A 22,114-nucleotide genomic window follows, 5' to 3' on the forward strand; every position below is an offset into this window, starting at 1 on the left:
GAAACGTAATAATTATAACTTTAAGGGTATCACTAATTTTAAAAATAATTCTTCGAGTGGTATTTATTAAAGCCCCCTCCAATAATCGTCTCAAAGTAAGATGAAATTATGAGCTGACTAAACAACTCCCCACTCTCTTTTCCATCCGTAATGCCTCGCGGCGCGGGCGATGACTTCTGCTGCAGCAGACAATATGAATCGGAATGATTTGGAATCGCTGGATACTCTCAGTCGAGATGATGCAGCCAAATAATGAAAGCCAAATGGAAACCAGGCGCTGGCTGGGAGTTTGGAGAAATCGTGCAGGGTCATTTTCCAAATAGGCCAGTCCATTTCCAGACCGATTGAGAGTCAATATTTAGTCGCTGAAATCGGGCCCATGACCGGTTTGTCCGCAAACCTCAAACAAACGACGATGTTAAATTAACAGCTCATGAAATTATCTACGTCAATTATTTTGGATATCCCTATGACCGCAAGTGTTAAGTGTGAAATGCTATAGTTAAATAATAGCTAAATGTTCACGATTTTATAGAATTAATGACCGCACTCCTTTGATTTATCAAATAATTCCAAATTTCTCAACCATTACCCGAACCAATAAAACGTTATCGTTCTCCAAGATTTCATGTAATTATGATAAAAAAATTTTAAATTTAAATCCATGGAAATGAAACGAAATTACTGGGAGCTTTTCAGACTTGATTCAATTAAAAAACATGCCCAATTCGAACGCGGATAATCATTTTCAAGGTTCTCATGGCACCGTAAGTATTCCCTGGAAAGAGAAAAAATAAATATTTTTACTATTTCTCAATCGGTTGCGAATGTAAAAATGAAATGTGAAAACCGGCGAGCCAAGTTTAAAAAATCCGGAGTGGTGAGGATGGGCGGCGTTTGTCATTGGAGAGGTCGCCAAGGGCCGACAGAGAGCATTCGCGTGCTTTCCATGAAAGGCAAATGGCTCATTCGATTCATGTTGATGAATCACGTGCCACGAAGCAAACGGTTGAGAGTGAGTGAAGACTTCTCACGTCAAGAAGGAGGGAAAGGGATGCGATGTTGGGGAGGGCTTTTGGGCTTGGGGTCCAAACCCATGGAGTTGAGGTTTAAACGTAGGCCTAGGGCTCTGAGGATGTGGGCTGTTATAATCTTCTTAAGTTCCGCTCTCTCGTCCATTGAACGTGAGCCGGACTTCAAGTTGACTCGGTTCAATGCACAGTGCAACAACCGATGCACTCGCCGCTTCTCTCAAAAGTGTTGTGCCGGTCGCTTAATCCTGGAATCACACGTATTTTAGACAGACTCTTCTGTGGGAGGCAAAGTTCGCCTCATATTCCAGCCCGCTGACCCATCCATCATCGCTCATTTAGTGCATTAACTTTTCCGTGGGAGATAATCACCGCGTGATACCCTTCCAAACCATTCTCCAACTGCGCATTCCTCCTGCCTCCGTTAAATCCGTCCAGCCTTCTCCGTAAATCCTCTCCCTCCTCCCTATCGCTTGACTCACACCCTCCCCATATCATATCTCCTTAGCGTCCCATTTTTTCCAAATATTCCCTTCATTCTCCAAATTTATCCCGGCAACTTTCTCTCTCTCTCTTTCCCTCAAACCACGCCCACCACTCCCTCGATTCTTCTTCGCGCCCACATCCCAACATTCATAAATTTATGGAATCAAGTGTCGGGTATTTATAGAGTTATTTTGTCGTCTTATCTTCATTGAACTGGGTGTTATATTAAACATATTTACATTAACTTATGTGATCCATCAGCTGTGACTCTGTTTTTGGGGGCCATATTTTCCCACTGCAATAAACACCTGCTAATTGCCATCCCTTCCCGCGCCCTCGTCTCCAGGCCAACGCAACGCGGCAGTGCATGGAGGTCGGCGGCTGGCAGCCTCGGCCGGATGACCCCAACGCCACCTGGACCAACTACACTCAGTGCGCGCCGCCCAACTTCATCTCCACCATCTTGGTGCCCTTCCATCCACTCGAGGCCAACGTCTCCCTCGAAGTCAGTGCACGCATTAACGCACTCATTTGTTCCTTCCCATAGACTTACCGTCTCACCGTCATTCCTCGAATCGGGGCTTGTTCAGAAAGCGGACGACATTTGTTACTTTTTAAAAGCATTCATATTTAAGTGCGAGAAGGCAAATCTTAAACAGCACTACAGAGAATTAAACAATATAACGCCCAATATTGAATGTTTACGTCTTTTCCATTGCCCTTTTCTACGTAAATTAATGAAATATGAACTTTTATACATTGCGTAATTGACCCCATGATTAATAGTTGGATAAGTTTATTTACAGACGACGCAAGGGTTTCCAGAGATACCCGTGGTCCTAAGGACGTAGCAGCTTTTTCAGATGAACTTAATGCTATACAACACTGGTGCGACACTTGGCATATAGAATTAATTTTAAAAAGAGTAACTAGTGATGAATTTTTGTAAGAAGAGCAATGCCCTCCAGAACGCCGACTGCATTGTGAACGCCAAAATGGAATGTGTACATTCAGTTAAATACCTCTGGCGTTACCCTAACTCACGACCTCTCTCCTGGGTGAAACACATACCAGGGGGAATTTGTGGACAAGCTGACAAAAAATAGGATTTATTGGAAGAGTACTACGTAAATGTGATGAAAAGATCAGAGAGACGTGTTATCTGTCGGTGGTTAGGCCTCACTTCGAAAATGCTGCAAATATATGGGATCCTCATGAAGTTGGATTGATTGCCGAATTGGATCGCGAGCAGCGTAGAGGAGCTAGATTTGCAGCACGTTCTTATGGTAAACTTAGTAGCTGATCCAAAAGATTAGAGCAGCCAATCCGGGAATCACTCGATGGAGCGAAGGTTAAATTACAGATTGAAGCTCTTGCATTGATTGGACGGCGGTCGCTTGGGCAGTGATGTTGAAAATGTATTTTTGCTCCCATCGTACTTCGGTGGGATGGAATTTGTGGGTAAAATTAGAGAGATTAAGTACGGGTTGATTCAAAATGTATATTTTCCCACGGGCGGTAAGGGATCAGAATAACGCTATCCGACCGTACTAGGGGGAAGAGTATTTTGGGTCAAAAGTAGTCTGGTGTGTAATCACCCCCCGCCACACACCCTAGCGGTGGCTTACAGGATACAATGTATGATAATGGCACTTAAGGATCTTACGAATCCATCCGTCTAGGGATGTTATGATATCTGTTGGGCAAATCGTAAAAGTTCAAATCAAGGCTAGAATTAAATGCATTGCCCGTAAATAAAAGGGTAAATAATCAAGACCCGGCGAATGGGGGCGCACACTAATGGCGTCGAAGGGCTTCGGGAGTCCCGTGTATGAGGAATTTGGGGATCGAGATGGTGCGGGGGCTCACGTACTGGCTTCCCACCCTGAGGGCGCGGGTTCAAATCCCGGCGGTGTTGAATATTTTTCAGAGGTATCTCGATCCCTACTTGAGGTGCTTTGTGGAGGGCACTTTGGGTGAGTACGCCGTCCGTCGGATGGGACGTTAAGCCGCGGACCCCTTGGCGCCTTTCGCAAAGAGTAGGCTAATGCCGACGCCGGGTTTCTCTCCACCCTTCATCCTTTCCTGTCCATCCCCTATGGCGCAAATGACCTCAGCTGTCGGTCGCCTCCCCTCAAAACTACTACTACTATGAGGAATTTCAGTGGCGCCAACGACATGCTAGAGGGGGCTTAAATATTCTGGCGTATAATGCTAGACATTTATTTGTTCAATCCTCTGTATTTTAGTTTAAATTTGGCGTTATAGTGCGAAAATATAGAGAATTTCAACAAAAAAACAAATGGCCTCCGTTTTCTGAAGAAAACCCCTTTGGAGCCGGAAGGTTGGCGGCTGGTCCCACCTTACCATTCCAACTGAATGCGAAACTCAATTCCGAGGGGACCCTCATACCCAACCCTTCTGCATAAATGAACCCTCTTCTCATGAAACTTTGATGAGATTGAATTAAAACATTTATTGTTGCGTATATAAATTGCAATTCAACCTTTTTCATTCAGCATATCTTTTCTAATAAATCCAAGGTGGTCATACAAACAAATGAATATTTTGAAGTTCTGTTTATTGTATTATCCACAAATTAACACATTATACCGTCAATTTAATATTCCTTAACGAAATGTGTAGAAATTATGACAAATATACGTTTGAATAAAATTAATAGCATGAAGTGGCTACTCGATTGATAACTAATCCATGGAACGTCTTCATTAAATTTCCATTGAAGGGGCTTCAGCACTCCAATGACCATTGCTGCAAATTATTTCTGTCGGCTATAAATTGATATTAAGTGATATCATGCGGATATTGTTTCAATGTAAAATGTTTGCTTTTGATGATACACCTTTTAAAATTCCTAATGTTCATTTTGCGAAACTAATTTCTTCATCAAAGGATTGAGTTTTGCTTTCAATGCAAACAGCCTTACTCATTTGAGAGGGAAATCTCCGTTCTCTTTCGTTTGTAATGCAGTTTCTTCGAAAATTGCAGCACTGGATACCGATGGTGAAGACTATGTCGAGGGTCGGATACAGCGTCTCCCTTATCACGCTGGTGGTTGCATTCCTCATCATGGCTTCCATAAAGTAAGTTGAATGCTGAGACTATCGCTCTAAACAATTTCAAATGAGCTAGTTTCAGAGGTGAAGCTGGGCCTCGAGGCTGCATGATCGGGTTCACCAACTGTTTAACGATAACTTCGTTCTATTTTCTACGAACAAACAAATGAATAGGAAACTGCGCTGCCCGCGCAACATGCTCCACATGCACCTGTTCGCCTCCTTCATGATGCGCGCCTTCATGTCCCTGCTCAAGGACAAGCTGTTCATCGAGGGCGTGGACATGTCCTCGAGCGCCTTCCTGGAGAGCCCAGAGGGCACCATCCTCTCGCCTGATCAGGTGAGCATCCGATGCTCTCTCGTTCTGAAGGCGAAGGGAGGCCACGTGGGCGCAGCACCCCCAGGGAGTATCCGTGCGCGTCTGGGTGGACGCACGCACTCGGCCGGGAAAGAAGCGCGTAAATGCCTATTGAGAACCCTGGTAATCGCTCGATTTCCTTAAGTGTTCGGGAGAAGTTACCAAAGGTATTAAAAATTGGGTGGAGTGAATTTCGAGCGAAGGCACACGAAGAGAATTACGATGTCCCTTTAGGTCCTGAGTTCAGTTCGAGTTTGTTTGTGGGTCACCACTCGTAAATCGGCCACCAAAACCCAAAATCATAGCAGTTGGGCCGACCGGCTGACTTTTTCTGGAATTGCAAGGACTGAGAAAACATGAAGCTGGAAAATATGCGAGGGCGGTTCAATAAGTACCTGTGTTTGAAATGAAGAAACCATTTTTTCAAAAACATTTTTTATATTATTCAAAATTGTCCCCTTTCAGAAAGATACACTTTTTCCGACGTTACGGCCATTTTTTTAACCCCTCTAAAAAATAGGATTTGTCGAACTCGCCAAAATACGCCTCTGTCTAGGCGATAACTTCCTCGTTTGAGCTAAATATTTTTCCCCGCGAGCCATTTCTTCATGTTAGGGAATAAGAAAAAGTCGCAGGGAGCCAGATCGGGTGAATTCGGGGGGTGCGGCAGCAATTCATAACGTAGTTAATGCAGTTTGGCGGCGACAACTCCGGATCAGCTTGTTTTCCACCGTGAGCAATCGCGGCACCCATCGGGCCGACAATTTTGTCATCGCCAACTTATGATGTAAAATATTAATTGCCGTTCCGGTCGACACTCCCACGGCCTCTGCTACTTCGCGCACTTTCGTTTGTCGATCGGCGAGAATCATGGCGTGGACTTTTTGAATGATTTCCTCGACAACCACGTCTGCTGGGCGTCCTGGTCGCTCCTCATCAAAAACAGATGTTCGCCCACGTTTAAATTCGTTGAACCAATATCTAACGGTGGTCATAGATCGCGAAGTGTCCTCATAAACGGCATCCAACTTTGCATTTATCTCCTTGCATGCCTTCCCATCCAAAAACAAAAAGTGAATTACCGAACGATACTGCTCTTTTTCCATCTTAGCCAAAATCACGAAACACGTCTTACTCGAATGGCTGCCAAATACAAACCAACCTTTAAATCAGTCTGAAATTTGTTTTACCGTCGTTCTATATATGGCAACACTCGATGATAACATAGACTTCCCTCAGGAACGCCCTTTGTCGTCAAGCACGGGTACTTATTGAACCGCCTTCGTATGTCTCTGTACGAGGTGTGATCAAAAAAGACCGGACTGATTTTATTCTACGCAAATCGTTCAACGGATCTAGCAGAGACACAGTGCGCCATCTAGCGGCACATCTGACGACTAAAACGAGAGGTGTTGCATTTGTTTACGTGTAGACGTTACGCAGCAGCAGCGGTACGTGTCTTAACCTGTTCGTCGCCGCGTGCAACGGCAGCAATGAAGGGGCTAGAGGAACAGCGTGTGTGCTTGAAATTTTGTTTAAAACGTAGCAAAAGTGCTATGGAGACACTTAAAATGATTCAGCAAGCCTTTGTTAATGAAGCTATGAGTCAAAGCCAGTGTTTTCAGTGGTGCAGTCTTTTTAAATCGAGCAGAACCTACACAGATGAAGATTCGCGAACGGGGTGGCTTTCCACTTCGACAGACCCCAACCAAGTCACATTGGTGAACGATTTGGTGCGGGTAAATCGCCGTTTAATTTTTAGGGAGATAGCCGAGGAAGTGAACATTATTTTTGGATCCTGTCAGGCAATTTTGGCAGACATTTTGGGCGTGGCGCGCGTCGCATTAAAATTCGTCCCGCGGGTGCTGACTGATGAACAGAGACAAAAACATGTGGACATTTGTCAGGGGCTCCTGGATCGAGCCAATGCCCACCCAGAGTTTCTTAAAACCTTCTTTTTGTTTCCAAAGTTAAAATTAATCTTGAAATGGCGCCGATTCAACCCTATTGCGGACATTAAAACTAATTGCACGGCGGACCTGAAGAGGATCCCTACGGCGGCTTACCAGGCAGGGTTCGAGAGCCGGATGAAACGTTGGCAAAGGTGCGTCGTCAGCCAAGGCATGTACTTTGAGGGTTACCAGTTCGATTAAGCTGTATCCGTCGAAATAAACAAGTTATAAAACCATTCCTGTCTTTTGTTGATCACACCTTGTATTAGGGTTGCGTGAGGCGATACGGAAGGGTAGCAGGATTACTGCCACTGATCACAGAGTAGGAAATGAGCAGCAAATAGGGGTAGGGGCAGCGAGGGCTAGCAGCAGTACATGCATGTAAGAAGGATGTTGGTGCGAGCGCATAGAGCGGGTGAAGGATGGACTAAAAGTACTAGCATTATTTGTAGAAGTAAAAACTGGAACAGCGAACTTGGTCATTATTCAGATGAGCATGCTAGCAGGTAATTAATTGATTCAATCACATGTTTCTGTAAGAATGTACTTAATAGTGATGGGGGATTGGAATACAGTGTAGGACGGAGAGGGAAACGGGTGTGAGGTAGAGTAATAGATTTTAGTGAGCAAGGAATGACTGAAGGGAGAGCACTGTAGGATTACGTTGAAGAAATGGCTTCATTATGCTTAAAAGGAACTCTGACAAATACCTATCCCGTATTTTCAGTTTTACTTCAGCAAATGAACTTTTTATAAATAAAGATGGCACCGCGGACTGGTCACTGTCATTCGGGGTTCAGTTATTCGCGGGGAAGGAGAACCAGGCAGGCGTTAGTACATCCAAATTCGGGGATAGGGTTGGCGTGGAGACTGGTACACCGGGTTCGAATGTCTTCAGTGATAGTATCGCCATCCCTTCTCACTCCTAAGTGAAGAACTCCTTGAGAGGATTAAGCCGTCCGTAGGGTGGGATGTAAAACCAATGGACGCCTTTGCTCAAATTTCAATTTGATCTTACTTTATGAAAATACCTTTAATTTTACCTCTCCATCGCGCTGTGCGCGGATACATGCTGCTTACTCTTGGAATATCGCACAGAACCGCAGGGTGAATTTTACCCCCTGACCTTTACTTACACCCCTACAAGATGATAATTGTTCAAGAATTGAGTTCAGAAGACTGAGTGAAACGTACAGATGCTTGCAATACATCTTACCCTCTATGCAACGCGGCAATATTCTGTGGTCTAGCGATGAAGCGCATTTTTCACCTCTCCGGCTCAGTAAATAAGCAATAATTTCGTTACTGGGCGACTGACAACCCTCGCAAACTTCACCTAACACCCCTTTATAGCCCCAAAAGTGAGTTTGGTGCGCTGTGTCCTCCATGGCCATTATTGGGACTTACTTTTTTGAATCTCGAGGTTCAACTATTAATGTGAACTCTGTGCGCTATTGTGAGATTCTGAGATATTTTTAACTCCCCAAACTGGAAGAGTATGGCGAGGAATACGACACTGAAGCCTTTTCGTTTCAACAAAATGGTGCCACGGCTCATGGCACCCGTCTTTCACGCCAAATCCTGCCAGAACAATTTCCCTGATCTCCCTGCGAGGGGATGTTCCAATGCCCCCTCGCTCGCTCCCAGGATTTGAGCCCGTGTGATTTTTTTCTTTGGGGGTATCTCAAAGCTGAGGTTTACAAAGTTCGACCAAGGGCCTTGAAAGCTCTTAACGAGGCAATTGCAGATGTCATCGCTGGAATAACGCAAGATATGCTGAGAAGAGTTTTCGAAAACCTTTTTTTGACAACTCAATGTTTGCATCGCTCACCAAATTCGTCACCTGGATGAAATATTTTTCAAAACGTAATGAAAATAAAACGGTATTAAATTTACTTTTCAGAAATAAAAACTTATTTAAATTATCTAGGTTGATTTTTTTTACAATTTACCTGTTAAATCAGGGTGCCACTACCTTCATGGCGGTTTCAATGATCTGTTGTGAAAGAAAAGGGAAAAGATATATCTAATATGCCACAGAATAATAATTCTCTGAAATCTTACAAGTTTCTTATTAAATGGATTTTCAAATGAATGTCTGGAATGAGCATAAAATAATAATAAGAGCTCCTGTTTCCAATGTAATTCATTAAGTGACATAAGTTCCTATTCAAATGTTTCACTTTCACTTGAGCTTTCAAAATATTTCAACATTCGGTATCCGAAATTGCTAAAATGCCGGCCCAATATTATATCTATGCCTGTTTTTTTTAAATTAATTTTTTGTATCAAATTTCTTTGCATTGATTGCAAAATCTCAAAGTTTGGGAAAAATTGAAATGGAATTTTCGCATGTTCATTGTTTAACTCCACATGTGTGTTTTGACAGCAGATTAAACCAAAGGGTTTATCTGATATATCAAAGGCATTTCAGGCATCTGTAGCAATATTTTCATCTGTTTTTCCTTGACTAACTAGTCCTCATGTCGTTTATTTCTAGCACGGCTGGGAATGCAAGCTGGTGATTGGCCTATGGGAGTTTTTCATCATGGCGAACTACTCATGGGTGCTCATGGAAGGGCTTTATCTCCACAATCTCATATTCCTTGCTCTATTTTCGGACACAAGTGCCATCACACTCTATGTCATCATCGGCTGGGGTGAGAACCATAGGCAGTGATAATGAGCACGGATGAAATTTAAGGAAAATACTAATCAAGAGAAGGAACTGATCGGAACAAAGTCCATCTCCACGCTCATAAATACAACATATGATCACTCACTTATTTTTTCACTTGTTGGAAGGTATTTCATTCCATGAACCAGGAGGAATATTTTAAACTCCTGTGTTGAGATCTTGAGCCACATTGGTGGCCATCACAGCCATTGTGAGGCCTATAATAATAGAAGGTTTAGAGAGTTTCCAACTGCTTCTATCTTGTATTGATTGGCATGGTTTTTGCACAGACTCTGTAGAACAAACATGTTTCTCAAGTTTTTTAGGTAATTTCCTAGGCATTTTTGAGCAATGCTTTCCTAAAAAAATTCTAAACTCTATCCCCACTAAAAATAAAAAAAATCTCTGGTATACTGGGGAGTTATTAGCTCTTAGAAATGATTTACTTAGTTACTATCACTCTTACAAAACCAGTGGAAGCCGGCATGACAAAGAGGCCTACTTGAAATACAAAAGAGATTATTATAATTTAGTTAGGTGTGCAAAAAATAATGCTTACAAGGATTTTATATTGAATGCAAAAAATAAACAAAAGGCAGCATGGAGTGTAATCAATCAAGAAGTTGGTCATGGTAATGGAAAAGAAAATCTTCCTTTCACCCCAGATGCTGTAAATAATTTTTTCTTAAAAGCTGTTGAAGACAATTTGTTCTCTCGAAAAGTTGATGCTGCCAATATTGGTAATATGCTGCAAAATCTTCCTCCGAATAATTTAAATTTTAAATGGAATTTTGTTACTCCACTTGATATTATATCGACTGTTAAAAAATTTAAAAAATCCAACAGTAAGGATATTTATGGTCTTTCTAACTCCCTAATAAAGGACATTATTGTGCTCATTGCGGAACCATTAGCAATGTTAGTCAATTTATGTTTTGAGACAGGAGATTTTCCAACAGCTCTAAAATATTCCAAAACAGTACCTGTCTATAAGAAAGGTGATAAAGATGATTTAGCTAACTACCGCCCCATTTCCATAGTCCCCGTTTTTGGTAAAATTTTTGAAGCTATTATGAAAGATCAAATATGTAATTTTTTTGAGTTAAATAATCTCTTTTCCAAATCCCAGTACGGCTTTCGATCTGGGAAATCTACAATTTTGGCAGTAGAGTCCATAGTTAATTATGTCATTAATGCATTTGAAGAAAAGGAATCAGTCTCAGTGACACTATGTGATCTTAGTAAGGCCTTCGACTGTGTTAATCATTCAATATTACTAACAAAGCTAGAATATTATGGTATTAAGGGAGTTGCACTGAAACTAATGAAGTCATATTTGGATGATCGCCACCAATTGGTTGAACTTGATGGCTGTCGGTCTGCAGCTCTTAAAGTAAAATGTGGTGTACCACAGGGCTCTGTGCTTGGCCCAGTACTTTTCATTATCATGATTAATGATTTGCCCTGTAATATGAAACCTAGATCTGTTTTATATGCTGATGACACTACTTTTGTACAAAAGTGTCAACATCCAGAAGATGCAAAGTTACGATCTAGCCCTACCCAAAAACAGGCTAAGGAATGGTTTGATGTTAATCATTTACAATTAAATACTAACAAAACTCAGCATATTGTGTGCAGTCTTAAATCAAAAACAACTGATATTGAAACTGCTGAAATACTAGGAATTTATATTGATACAAAACTTAATTGGGAGACTCACATCAGTCAGACCTGTAATAAACTTAGTAAAGCTGTTTATATGTTAAGAAAGCTCAACTTTATCATTTCAAATGAGTATCGTTTAACACTTTACCATGCCTTCTTTCAATGTCATTTGAATTATGGTGTTGAGTTATGGGGTCATTCCCCTCATGTTAAACAAATTTTGCTACTGCAAAAGAGAGCTATTCGCTCTCTTGCTAATATACCACCACGTGATTCCTGCAAACCTTTTTTTATTAGGTATAGAATCATGACTGTATTTTGTTTGTATATCTTTAAGGCTCTGATTCATGTGAAAGTTAATCTAGAAACTTACCAATTAAGATCCAACCTCCATAACTATTCCACAAGAGGTAAATCGAATCTAAATACTACTTATTGTAGATTGTCATCAACTTACAACACATTTCACAATATGAACATACGACTGTATAACTATCTGCCTACTCAGTTGAAATCAGATGGTATCCAGAGTTTCAAGAATAGGGTATATACCTGGTTACTTGCTCACCCACTTTACTCATTGGATGAATTCTTTTGTGACAATCTTCATCACATTTAAGAACTTATGTTTATATATTAAGTAATATTATGATTGACGACATTTAATATGGTTGTACCATTTTTAAAATGAATAAAGTATTATTATTATTATTATTATTATTATTATTGTATGAGAAGAGCCAACTTGATCCCAAGAGATCAAGATGGAAGTCAGACATTAATTGACTTGACTTCAGGTGGTGATGATCTGCAATGATCTCTTCCCAAGTCAATACTTCTGACTTATCCCCTCTCAACCATTGGTGACTCACATTGACCAAAATATCAATGTATGAGTTTTAACTTTCTTGTTAGCTTTTGGATTGAATTACCTTCCTATCAAACATGAGAACCAACACATTCGCTTTATCACATATTAAAATGTTAATGAGCCTGACAATCGGAATTCCAAATTTTTCTTGAGCTGATTAAGAAGCCAAATAGATTGATGATGTCTTCATCTTATTCATTGTGGTCCTATCTTAAGACCTAATTTCTTTCTAAATTACAACCCATAATTAGAATTAGTGTGGCAAGCAGTAGCCCTGAGTCAATTACAATGCTGATCTAAGTACCATAAATTCATTGGTTCAAACCTGCCCGGATCCCTCTTGCTACCCTCAGCAATTCACCCAAGCTGTGTAATTTTTTGGACACTAAAATTTCCCTGGGAAACCACATGTAAAACAAACCCTAATGTGGTTTAATTTAATGTGATTTCAAATTTATTTCAGTGTTTCAATATTTTTAAAAGCATAGTGCATTTGATGAGAACAGAGCAGAGCTGAGTTAAATATTTGTGTTATCTTCGCACAACATTGAACATAAAACAAAAACGGACAAATCATGTTTTATAATACTAAATAGCAATATATTTGTAATCATAAAATATTGAATAAAAGAATAAAATTCAACTCAGCAACAGATTTAACAAAGTATGATAATGTTCTGAGTTTGTAAGTATATCTTTATTTAACAGCTTGAATTCTATTAGGAAATTTAATATATAATACCATCGGTATTTCTAATATTAATTATAATTATTCAGCACAACATTCAATTACTAGTATTCTCTGGCCATGGTAAATGTGAGATTATAATTAGATTTTAATCTAACAATCAGCCTTGGACCAGACACGTCTTTAGCTTTATATGGTTTGGCCACTGCCTTAATATTCAAAATATCCAAATATTGTACTAGACACTAAAAGCCAATCATGCCTTGCAAACCAGCATTTAAAATAATCTGATGCCACCACCACTTTTACCAAAGAATGCTGGTAGTATATTCCATCCCTGTATGAAAAAAATACTTAATGAAAGCAAGAGACATTCATTTACATGAATTTCAGCTATTTGAGACATACTTTGTGTGAAAATATATCATATTTATTAGTCAGCAAAATATGGCTAGTGAAAATATGATTTTTTTTAATTTTGATTATCAGGGCTACCAGTCCTAGTCATTGTCCCATGGGTTGCATTGAGGGCAGCACTGGAGGATACGTATTGCTGGACAACGCATGACAACCCGTGGCTCTTCCTTGTAATCCGTGTTCCGATTGTTGCCACTATTCTGGTGAGTCTTTTCATCCTTGATGCTGATATAAGTTCAAGTTCTGTTATTATCGATAAGTGAATTTAAACTGGAAAGCATATTGTTGGTGGAAATATTGTACTTATTTTGCATCATAAATTGAAAACTTCTACATTAATCAAAAAGATGCTTAAAAGTTTAAACTCACAGCAGAGGGAATTAGTTTTACTAAAGGCTGTTTCATTCATTTGCAGATCAATTTCGTACTATTTGTAAATATAGTGCGAGTCCTACTTCTCAAACTTCAGTCATCAATTTGCGAAGAAACGAGAAAATACAGGTACAGGTATGCATGCTATCGCTAACACTTTCTAACTCTTAGTTTCACAATAGTATTTGCATTATCTTATCAATTAAAACTCTTAGAGTAGTTTGGTGATAGTTTGCAGAGTTTCTCACTTAAATTTTATGGCAAATTGATGTCATTATTCTTCTATTTTTTTGAAAAATCTGCACTCCTACCAAATCTAACTTCTGCATGCCATTAAGCCATCTATTTTCATTTTATTCCATGTCAAAAAAATAAATAATCCATTGAACAGCTTTATAGGTGAATATCTTTTGGTGATTTCATAGTTTTTATGGCATTCAGTGCATGATGGTAGAGGTCACTAAACAGAGTGGTGGTTGATTTAAAGAAATTATTTACGTTAATGTTAGAAAATGTTCATTAAATATTCAATTCATACCATTGAATTCATAGTGACCATATTTAAATGGCATCCCTGTTTCAGCTATGATTTTTTCACTGTTGTACAAGATACATTTAATCCATGTATTTAGCATTTCTGAAAATCTGTATGAAGCCACCTACATTCAGTGAAACATACAAAGGCGAATTCATTTGTTGTGTTGGCACTCAATGGCTGACACATACTTCAGCTGCAACAGTTTTACTCTGAGAGATCAGAGTGCCTTCTGGCCATTGAATGACAACATTCAATATGAGTTCTCCTTTCTCCAATGCTCAGCTCAGATGGGTGCCCGTAGGCCCATGGAAATGATTGTTCATCACTACACATTGATCCGTATGCCTTGTAGGAGTGTTTCCATAATCTTCAGTTCCATTCCTTTCTTTTGTTTATATTTTTCTTGTATTCTACTGTTTAAGTTAACTATGGATACTATTTCCCTTCCCTATAGAAATAACCAACAATCATCCTTCTTGGCCTTCTAAAGCAACATTCATGCATCCCAATTCTGAAGACGCCTAATATTCTCCAATAAACTGCTCTATATATATTGCATGGCATTTTACAGACTGCCAGATGACAAAGATAACTCAATACTAGATCTAGCTCTGTGAATCAAAAGTTTCTTATCCCAATACAATGATCCCAACATTATAATCCGTAGATATTTCAACAACCCATCTATTGATTGGAGCATATATAGTTTTACAATGGGAGTAAAGGTATATCTGCAAGTCATTATTAAATTCCTTTATGTTGAGCTCCATGCATTAAATTGTCCCTTCACTAACTTCTTCAGCTGCAATAATATTCTTGATTTATTAGCAATCAACAAGCCTGAAAAAGTCTTAAGTATAGAAACTATAAAAGGATTTAGTGACCACAGGGCAGTAAACGCTAAGTTTTCCCTCTTTGGGGCCCAAAATGAGAAGCATGACAGAAAAATTTACCTGTTGAAAGGAGGGGACTATAATGCACTAACTCAGTAGCATGCATGCTACTGAGTCAATTTGAAAATTATAAGAAAGATAGTGATAACCGAAATACTGAGAATATGTGAAATCACTTCCTTGGGGTCACGAGCTCAGTAGTCAACAAGTTCATTCCCTGTAAATTTTAAAAAGAAAGCATGGAACCTAGATGGCACATAATGGATGTAAGAAAAGCATTACCATGTCAAAGGCTATGTCATGCCAAGATGGAAAATATTCGGGATGATATTCCTAGCAAAATAAGGAATGAAATCACTTATGATTACAAGATATATACGGTGAATACCAAGAAGGAATCTCAGAAAGCATTTTGGTCGCACATCAAAGAGGTTCAGGAAAATAAGTCAAAAGTTAATTCACTCAAAATCAATGATGAGGAAAGAGCAACCAGTAGTTTGGAATAAGCCAACTTATTGAAACCCTTCTTTCAAAGCACCTTCACCCATGTCTGACCAAATGCTTCCTATAGCTTACCAAATTGTGCCCAATGCCCAAAATTGAAATCTAATATAATGGGATAAAACATTTGCTGAAAAATGTTAAGCCTAATAAATCCTCTGGGCCTGATCAAATACCCACTCATATATTGAAGGAACTAGCATTGGAAATTTTACTGTATCTAGAAATCATATTTAAGAAATCAGTAGTAGATCAAAAATTCCCAGTGATTGGGAAACGGGTAATGTAACACCTATTTTTAAAAAAGGACAGGGGAAAACTGAATCATTAAAGGTCACATCCATATCATGCAAGGTCATGGAACAATTAGTTGCTAGTTGGACGGTGAAACACCATGATGTTTAGAAGTTATTGATGAAAAATAAGCACGGTTTCCCAAATGGTAGATGCCGCAAGAGACAACTTGCACTGTTTGTTTATAATATTCTTACTTTGGGAGAGAGCAATTTTCCATTGGATGCGGTTTTCTAGATTTCAAGAAAGCCTTCGACATAGCACCTCATAGTAAACAACTTGCAAAGCTTGAAGCATATTGCATGCATAAAAATATCCGGGGTTGGATTAAAAACTTTTTGAATGGTCGGGCACAAAGAGTAGTGATGCTATACAATGCTGGTGCAACACTTGGCGATTAGAATTAAACTTAAAATGGTGTGCAAGGATGAATATTTGGAAAAAGTGCAATTCCCTCCCATACGCCTACTGCATTGGGAACAGGAAATGGAATGTGTAGAACCAATGAAATACCTAGGCGTCACCCTAACTCACAATCTCTCCTGGGTGAAACACATATGGGGAATATGTGGACAAGCTAACAAAAAATTAAGATTTATTAGAAGTGCTGAGGATAAATGTGATTAAATGTTTTCTTTTGCTGGTTAGGCCTCATTTAAAATATGCTGCAAGTATATTATTGGATCCTCACAAAGTTGGATTGATTGCCATATTGAATCTCGTGCAGCATAGAGGCACTAGATATTTAAAACATTGTTACGACAAACTGAATAGCATATCAAAATATTAGAGCAGATAGGCTGGGAATCTCTCAATGGAATGAAGTTTAAATTACAGAATTAAATTAATTGGAAGGATGTCTCTTTCACAATGATGTTGAAAATGTATTGTTACCCTCATCATACTATGATAAGCGAGATCATGTTTGTAAAATTAGTGGAAATAAGTGCAGAACAGATAGATTGAAGATGTTGTTTTTTCCATGAATGATAATGGATCAGAATAACGTTGTCTGACCATGGTAGAGATAAAAATATTCGCGTAAAAATAAGTCTCATGTGTATTCGCCTCCTGCCACACACCCTAGCAGTGGTTTGTAGAATACTAAAAATACTAAATAATAAAAAATATAAATACACAAATGAAATTTTTATCTTGTTCACAAATGCATCTCAATCGTCTCTCTCTCTCTCTCTCTCTCTCTCTCTTTCTCTTTAATTTCTAGGCGCTGGGCCAAATCTACCCTGGTCCTGGTGCCACTATTTGGTGTCCACTACACCCTCTTCCTGGGCATGTCCTACTCCATGGGCACCAACTACGTGGTGGAGATCATTTGGCTCTTCTGCGATCAGTTCTTCGCTTCCTTCCAGGTACTCATATGCCACCTGCTATGAAATATAATGTATGGCTGTCATAAATTTTGTGGTGATGAATTGTACAGAAGGGAGGGAAAGGAGATAGGAGGAGAAGAGAGGGAGGGAGGGGGGGGGCAGAGCACGTCTGGCAGTGGGGAGCCAAAGCCTTTTTCCTTTGCGGCCTACTCCTAGGGCACTTCCACTTAGGAATGTTGGGATTTTTCCAAATTGAGTATAAGGAACTCCAGAAACATCAAACAGAAATAGGGAGAGGAATTATAGATACTTTATGGTTGTGCAAAGCAAAATGCAATGTGTGAAGGAGGTCATTGGAGCAATGGTTGCAAAATAATAGAGAGATGAGAGGGAAAGAGCCTATGAGGGGTATCAGAGATATTGTGCCAAGGTTAGGAAGAAGAGTAGTAAGCATGGCGCATTTGAGCGATAGAAGATCATTTGTAACAATTAAAGGAGTTTTACTAAACTTGGTTCTTAATCAGGTCATGAAGTGATCACAGGGAGAAATAAATAGAGGGTGTTTGTGAGGAACTAGGGGAGATGATTTCTGCTGTTTATGAAAGGAAACACTTGATTTGAAACTGGGAATAAGAACGTGGTGTTTGGTGAAGAAAGAGATGGGAAGGAGGGAATGGAGTCCCTTGTTGGGAACAGGGAAAATATTGGAGGAAAGCGGTGAGTTCTGCCAGAGCAAATGTGACTAACACCTGGTTTAAAAACCACAGTAAATTGTAGGTATATGTGGAAAATGATGCTAGGCACAGGGAAATAATTGAAAAAACCAGAATCACAGTAATCAACCCTAAGGTCAGTTTGGTTGGTGATGATAGAGTTCACCCAGTACTATGTCCTAGGGCATGTGAAATTCATGCATCAGGGTCAGGGGGGCAGTTCCTTTCCCTGTTTAGGTTGGTTTCCCAGGAAGATCTGCCACCTGCAAAATCACATATAGCTTGGGTGTAGCTGCAGGTGTCCAGGAATGCTTGCCCAAAAATCAAACCTGGGCCCTCCAGTCAGTAGTCCAACCCTCTACCCCTAGACTACCATGACCCAGAGGGTAGTAATTACGCATTGATTTTGGAAGTGCTTCGTCAATTTAGACAATTACCTGGGAATTCATGTGTCTCCAAGCTATAATCGGTGATCATGATAATAATAATGAACATTAAATTTAAGTGGGTGGCGAATGGGTAATGAATGAAGAATAAGGAAATAGAATGCAGAAGCTTCACTTGGAACGAAAGGAGAGTCAAGATAAAAGGCTCCTTACCAAAGAATAGGTGATGCACACAGTGGATTAAAACATGGGAGGACAAAAAAAGTGATAGAAAAAGCTGCAGATGAAACAACAGGTACAGAAATTTTGAGAGTCATTGAATTCAAACAAGATAATTAGTACCATACGAAATGAAAGAAGTAAATGGAGGAATGTAAACAAGTTTTCCTTTGTGTAAGAATAAAGAGAAAGAAAGTAGTAGTAGTAGTAGTTTTAAGGGGAGGCGACCGACAGCTGAGGTCATTTGCGCCATAGGGGATGGACAGGAAAGGATGAAGGGTGGAGAGAAACCCGGCGTCGGCATTAGCCTACTCCTTACGAAAGGCACCAAGGGGTCCGCGGCTTAACGTCCCATCCGACGGACGGCGTACTCACTCAAAGTGCCCTCCACAAAGCACCTCAAGTAGGGATCGGGATACCTCTGAAAAATATTCAACACCGCCAGGATTTGAACCTGCGCCCCCTGGGTGGGAAGCCAGTACATTAGCCCCCGCACCATTTCGATCCCCTAAGAGAAAGAAAGTATAGAGGGACAACACTGATACAGAAATCTAATTGGCCAAACTAAGCATGGTGGATGATACAATGTGAGGATTTGAAAGTTTACAAAGGAAGGGTGAAATATGTCCATTGTATATGATGTTGAAAGCACTGTCAGGATGAGGCAATTGATGAAAACCGATAGAGATATGGCTGGAACATAATCATTGGAGCCGGAAGAAATTCAGGAAAGCTGGTAAAACATAATGCAGGCATAAACATAATAACAGGAGAACTAAACGGTATAAATATTAGGCCATAAGTTTTAGATGTAGAAAGAGAATAAGATATGGAGTAATATGGAGACTAGACAGACTAGACCCAGACAGAGTTGATTGGTAGACGTAGAGATCATAGCAGAAAATGAAACGGAGAATGGCTGTGGCTGTTGATAAATGCAGAAGTACTCAAAAGGTTGGAAAATGGTTAAAGGAAGAGTTGAGCCCTTCTCCACAATCTATGAGCTTGGTCATAGATTGTGGAGAAGGGTAATTTTCCAGAATACTTCAATCAATTACTGTTAATTTCTATTCCTACAAAATTGGAAAATCAGCTGTAAATGAGTGCAGTAGGATATTAATTAATAGAAGAAGACATTCAAAGTAGAGAGGATATTAAAAGAAGATACCAAAAGAAGGTAATGTTTAAACGGATTTTAAGCAAACACTTAAAGAAAAAGACTATTAATAACCTACTATGGGGAGGGCTATTGTACGACTCCAAAATTTGGATGAAGAGACAAGGGGAGAAGTGTAGATTGAAGGCTTTTGAGATGTGGGTGTGAAGGAGAAGGGGAGCAGTAAAATGGACATAGTCAGCAAACAAATGAGGCATCAAAAAAGGTAGGAAAATGTGATACAAAGCATTCTGAGTGGCAATGGTTGAGTGGCATAGATGTGGTGTACACACATGGCAATAGATGTGGGAAAGATGAGGGCTGAGTCAGGGGAAGGTAGTAGGCATGTTGGAGAGTAGACTATGCATTAGGAGCTGAGGAATCATGTTTTGTGATCCAGGGGGTTTCTCTGGGTACTTTCAGGCTTCACTTGGTGGAAACTGTTCATATTGAGGCAAAGCACTTGGTATTTTCTCATACACTTCTTTATCCCATAAACTATTTTTTTGCCTTTTTAATTCAAGACCTAGGCCTTGAAATGAAGAGGGCACATGGAAATTCACAGGGGTTTGCTTCATTACAGGGTGTTGTATCATTCAATAGGGTGCCAGGTGGGGTTTAGGGATGTGACAGTCCCTGTGTCTGACTAGAGTCTACCCTGACTGGTAGACGGCTATTGTAAACAACAGCCAAAATTGTAGCAAAAAAAGAGAGGGAGCTCCTACAGCACGGATTACCCAAAATAAAAAGGGGAAAACTCCACTCAGATTGAAAAAGCTGAATGCACCCAGAATAGAATTATTCTCTCTTTTTTCTCAAGAACTAACACTGCTGACACGGCTACATTATTATTGGTTTATCTACTGTTAAAGGTAGGTTTTCTGGATGGACAGGGACTGTATACACCTGCATTTCTTGGTCCCACCTAAGAAGACAATGCCTGACACCCAACATCATAATAAACCCTTCTTCAATTCCACATCCTTTCTATCTCCCTTCATTCCATCCAACATCCATACCCTTTTCCTAACCCTGCCTCGCTTGCCTTACGCCCTCCCCTCTTCTAAGCTCTCACAGTATAGCAAACCAAACGATCAATGTTCATACATCATTGCCACATTGATATTTCTTTTATATTTACGTTCATATCTCCATTGTGACGAATTAATAAATACTGGGTATGGTGGGGGAGGAGGGGTGATTGTTGGGTGAAGTCAAAAGGAGTCAGGTAAGATGGATTCAGAGCACTTTCATTGGCGATGGGACGTTGAAGATTGCGATAGAGGGGAGAAGGTGAGGCAAGGGAGGAAGGGGCAGGAGTAAGATGGATGGAATGAAGGATAGATTGAGACCAAATGGTCCCTTCTTCCTCAGGAGGAAGTATTAGCCCGATTATGTCCGAGGGTCCATCCAAAGTCTACCTCTAGCAGTGTGCTAAAATCAGTCGCGTTTCGCCCCTTCAATTTGCGCTTCTGGTCCCCCCCCCCACCCATCGCAGGGGTCATTCGTGGCCACCCTCTACTGCTTCATGAACGGCGAGGTGAGGGCGGAGATGAACAAGATCTGGCTGCACCACCGCAAGGAGAAGGACGGCCGGGGGCAGTGGTGGCTCTCCTCGGCGGACGCCGGCAGCAGCAGCCGCCGGACCTCCCGCGCCCTCCTCGCCTTCCCTCGCAAGTCCCGCGACTTGGGCCGGGCCGCCACCGTCAACCCCAGGCCGGCCGGCCCCCAGCAGCCGGTGCGCGCCATGAGGTGCGGCAGGGCCTCCGCGCCCTGCACAGCCACTGCTTCTGCTCCCGCCGAGAAGGCGAGGGGGTGCTGGAGCCTGAGGAAGGCGGACGGAGGTGGCGTTGGGGTGCTCGGGAGTCGAAGGGGCGTGTCCTCGAGGAGGAGCTGGAGGAGTCGCCTGGGGCTGGGACCAAGGGTCAAGGGGTCGTCGTCGCCCCCCTGCCCTTCTGCGGTGTCCTACTCGTGCCGCACCACTCACTGCTCGCTGGACTACGGGGGGCCGCCGACGGGAGGGGGCAACAACGCTGCCGCTCTGTGGCCGCCCCTGCTCGTGGATCGGCCGCTTCCTGCCTCCGCCGTGGACGGGGCGAAGGATCAGGTGAGGGCGGGTGACACGAACATTCAAAAAGTCTTTAATCCAATTCCGATTATTTTTATCTATGCCATTTATGCTTCTAGCTTTGCGAGGAGTTAACTACGTGGTACTTTGTCGAAGGTTTTCTTAAAATGTAGAAAAATCGCGTCCACTGGAACATTACTCTCTCCCGAAGTAAAAATATCATGAACAAGAAGCGCAAGCTCTTGGGTTCTACCGTTTCGGAAACAGTGCTAATTTTTCATTAATAACTCCGAAATATCGTGGCGTCTTACGATTGAACTAGCGGCTATACTATATGTTCCATAACCTTGCACGAAATGGATGTGATGGATATAGGTCGACGGTTGCTCTGTTCTTCCCCGAGTACATTGAAGGCGAT

At 41.0% G+C, this 22,114-nt stretch overlaps 1 protein-coding gene across 1 annotated transcript; it reads left to right on the forward strand.

The window, feature by feature from the left end:
- The first annotated feature begins 1,884 nt into the window (after positions 1-1,884).
- On the forward strand, positions 1,885-21,457 carry LOC139696908 (parathyroid hormone/parathyroid hormone-related peptide receptor-like). The gene is made up of 9 exons (XM_071595789.1): positions 1,885-2,022; positions 4,527-4,621; positions 4,769-4,934; positions 9,405-9,564; positions 13,298-13,428; positions 13,641-13,732; positions 17,049-17,193; positions 21,127-21,380; positions 21,436-21,457. Exons 1-9 carry the CDS (start codon positions 1,885-1,887, stop codon positions 21,455-21,457), a joined length of 1,203 nt encoding a protein of 400 aa, XP_071451890.1.
- Positions 21,458-22,114: the final 657 nt, after the last annotated feature.

The sequence above is a fragment of the Hetaerina americana genome, unplaced genomic scaffold (assembly GCF_022747635.1).
Source record: "Hetaerina americana unplaced genomic scaffold, ioHetAmer1.1.p SCAF_7, whole genome shotgun sequence".
Taxonomy (NCBI): Eukaryota; Metazoa; Arthropoda; class Insecta; order Odonata; family Calopterygidae; genus Hetaerina; species Hetaerina americana.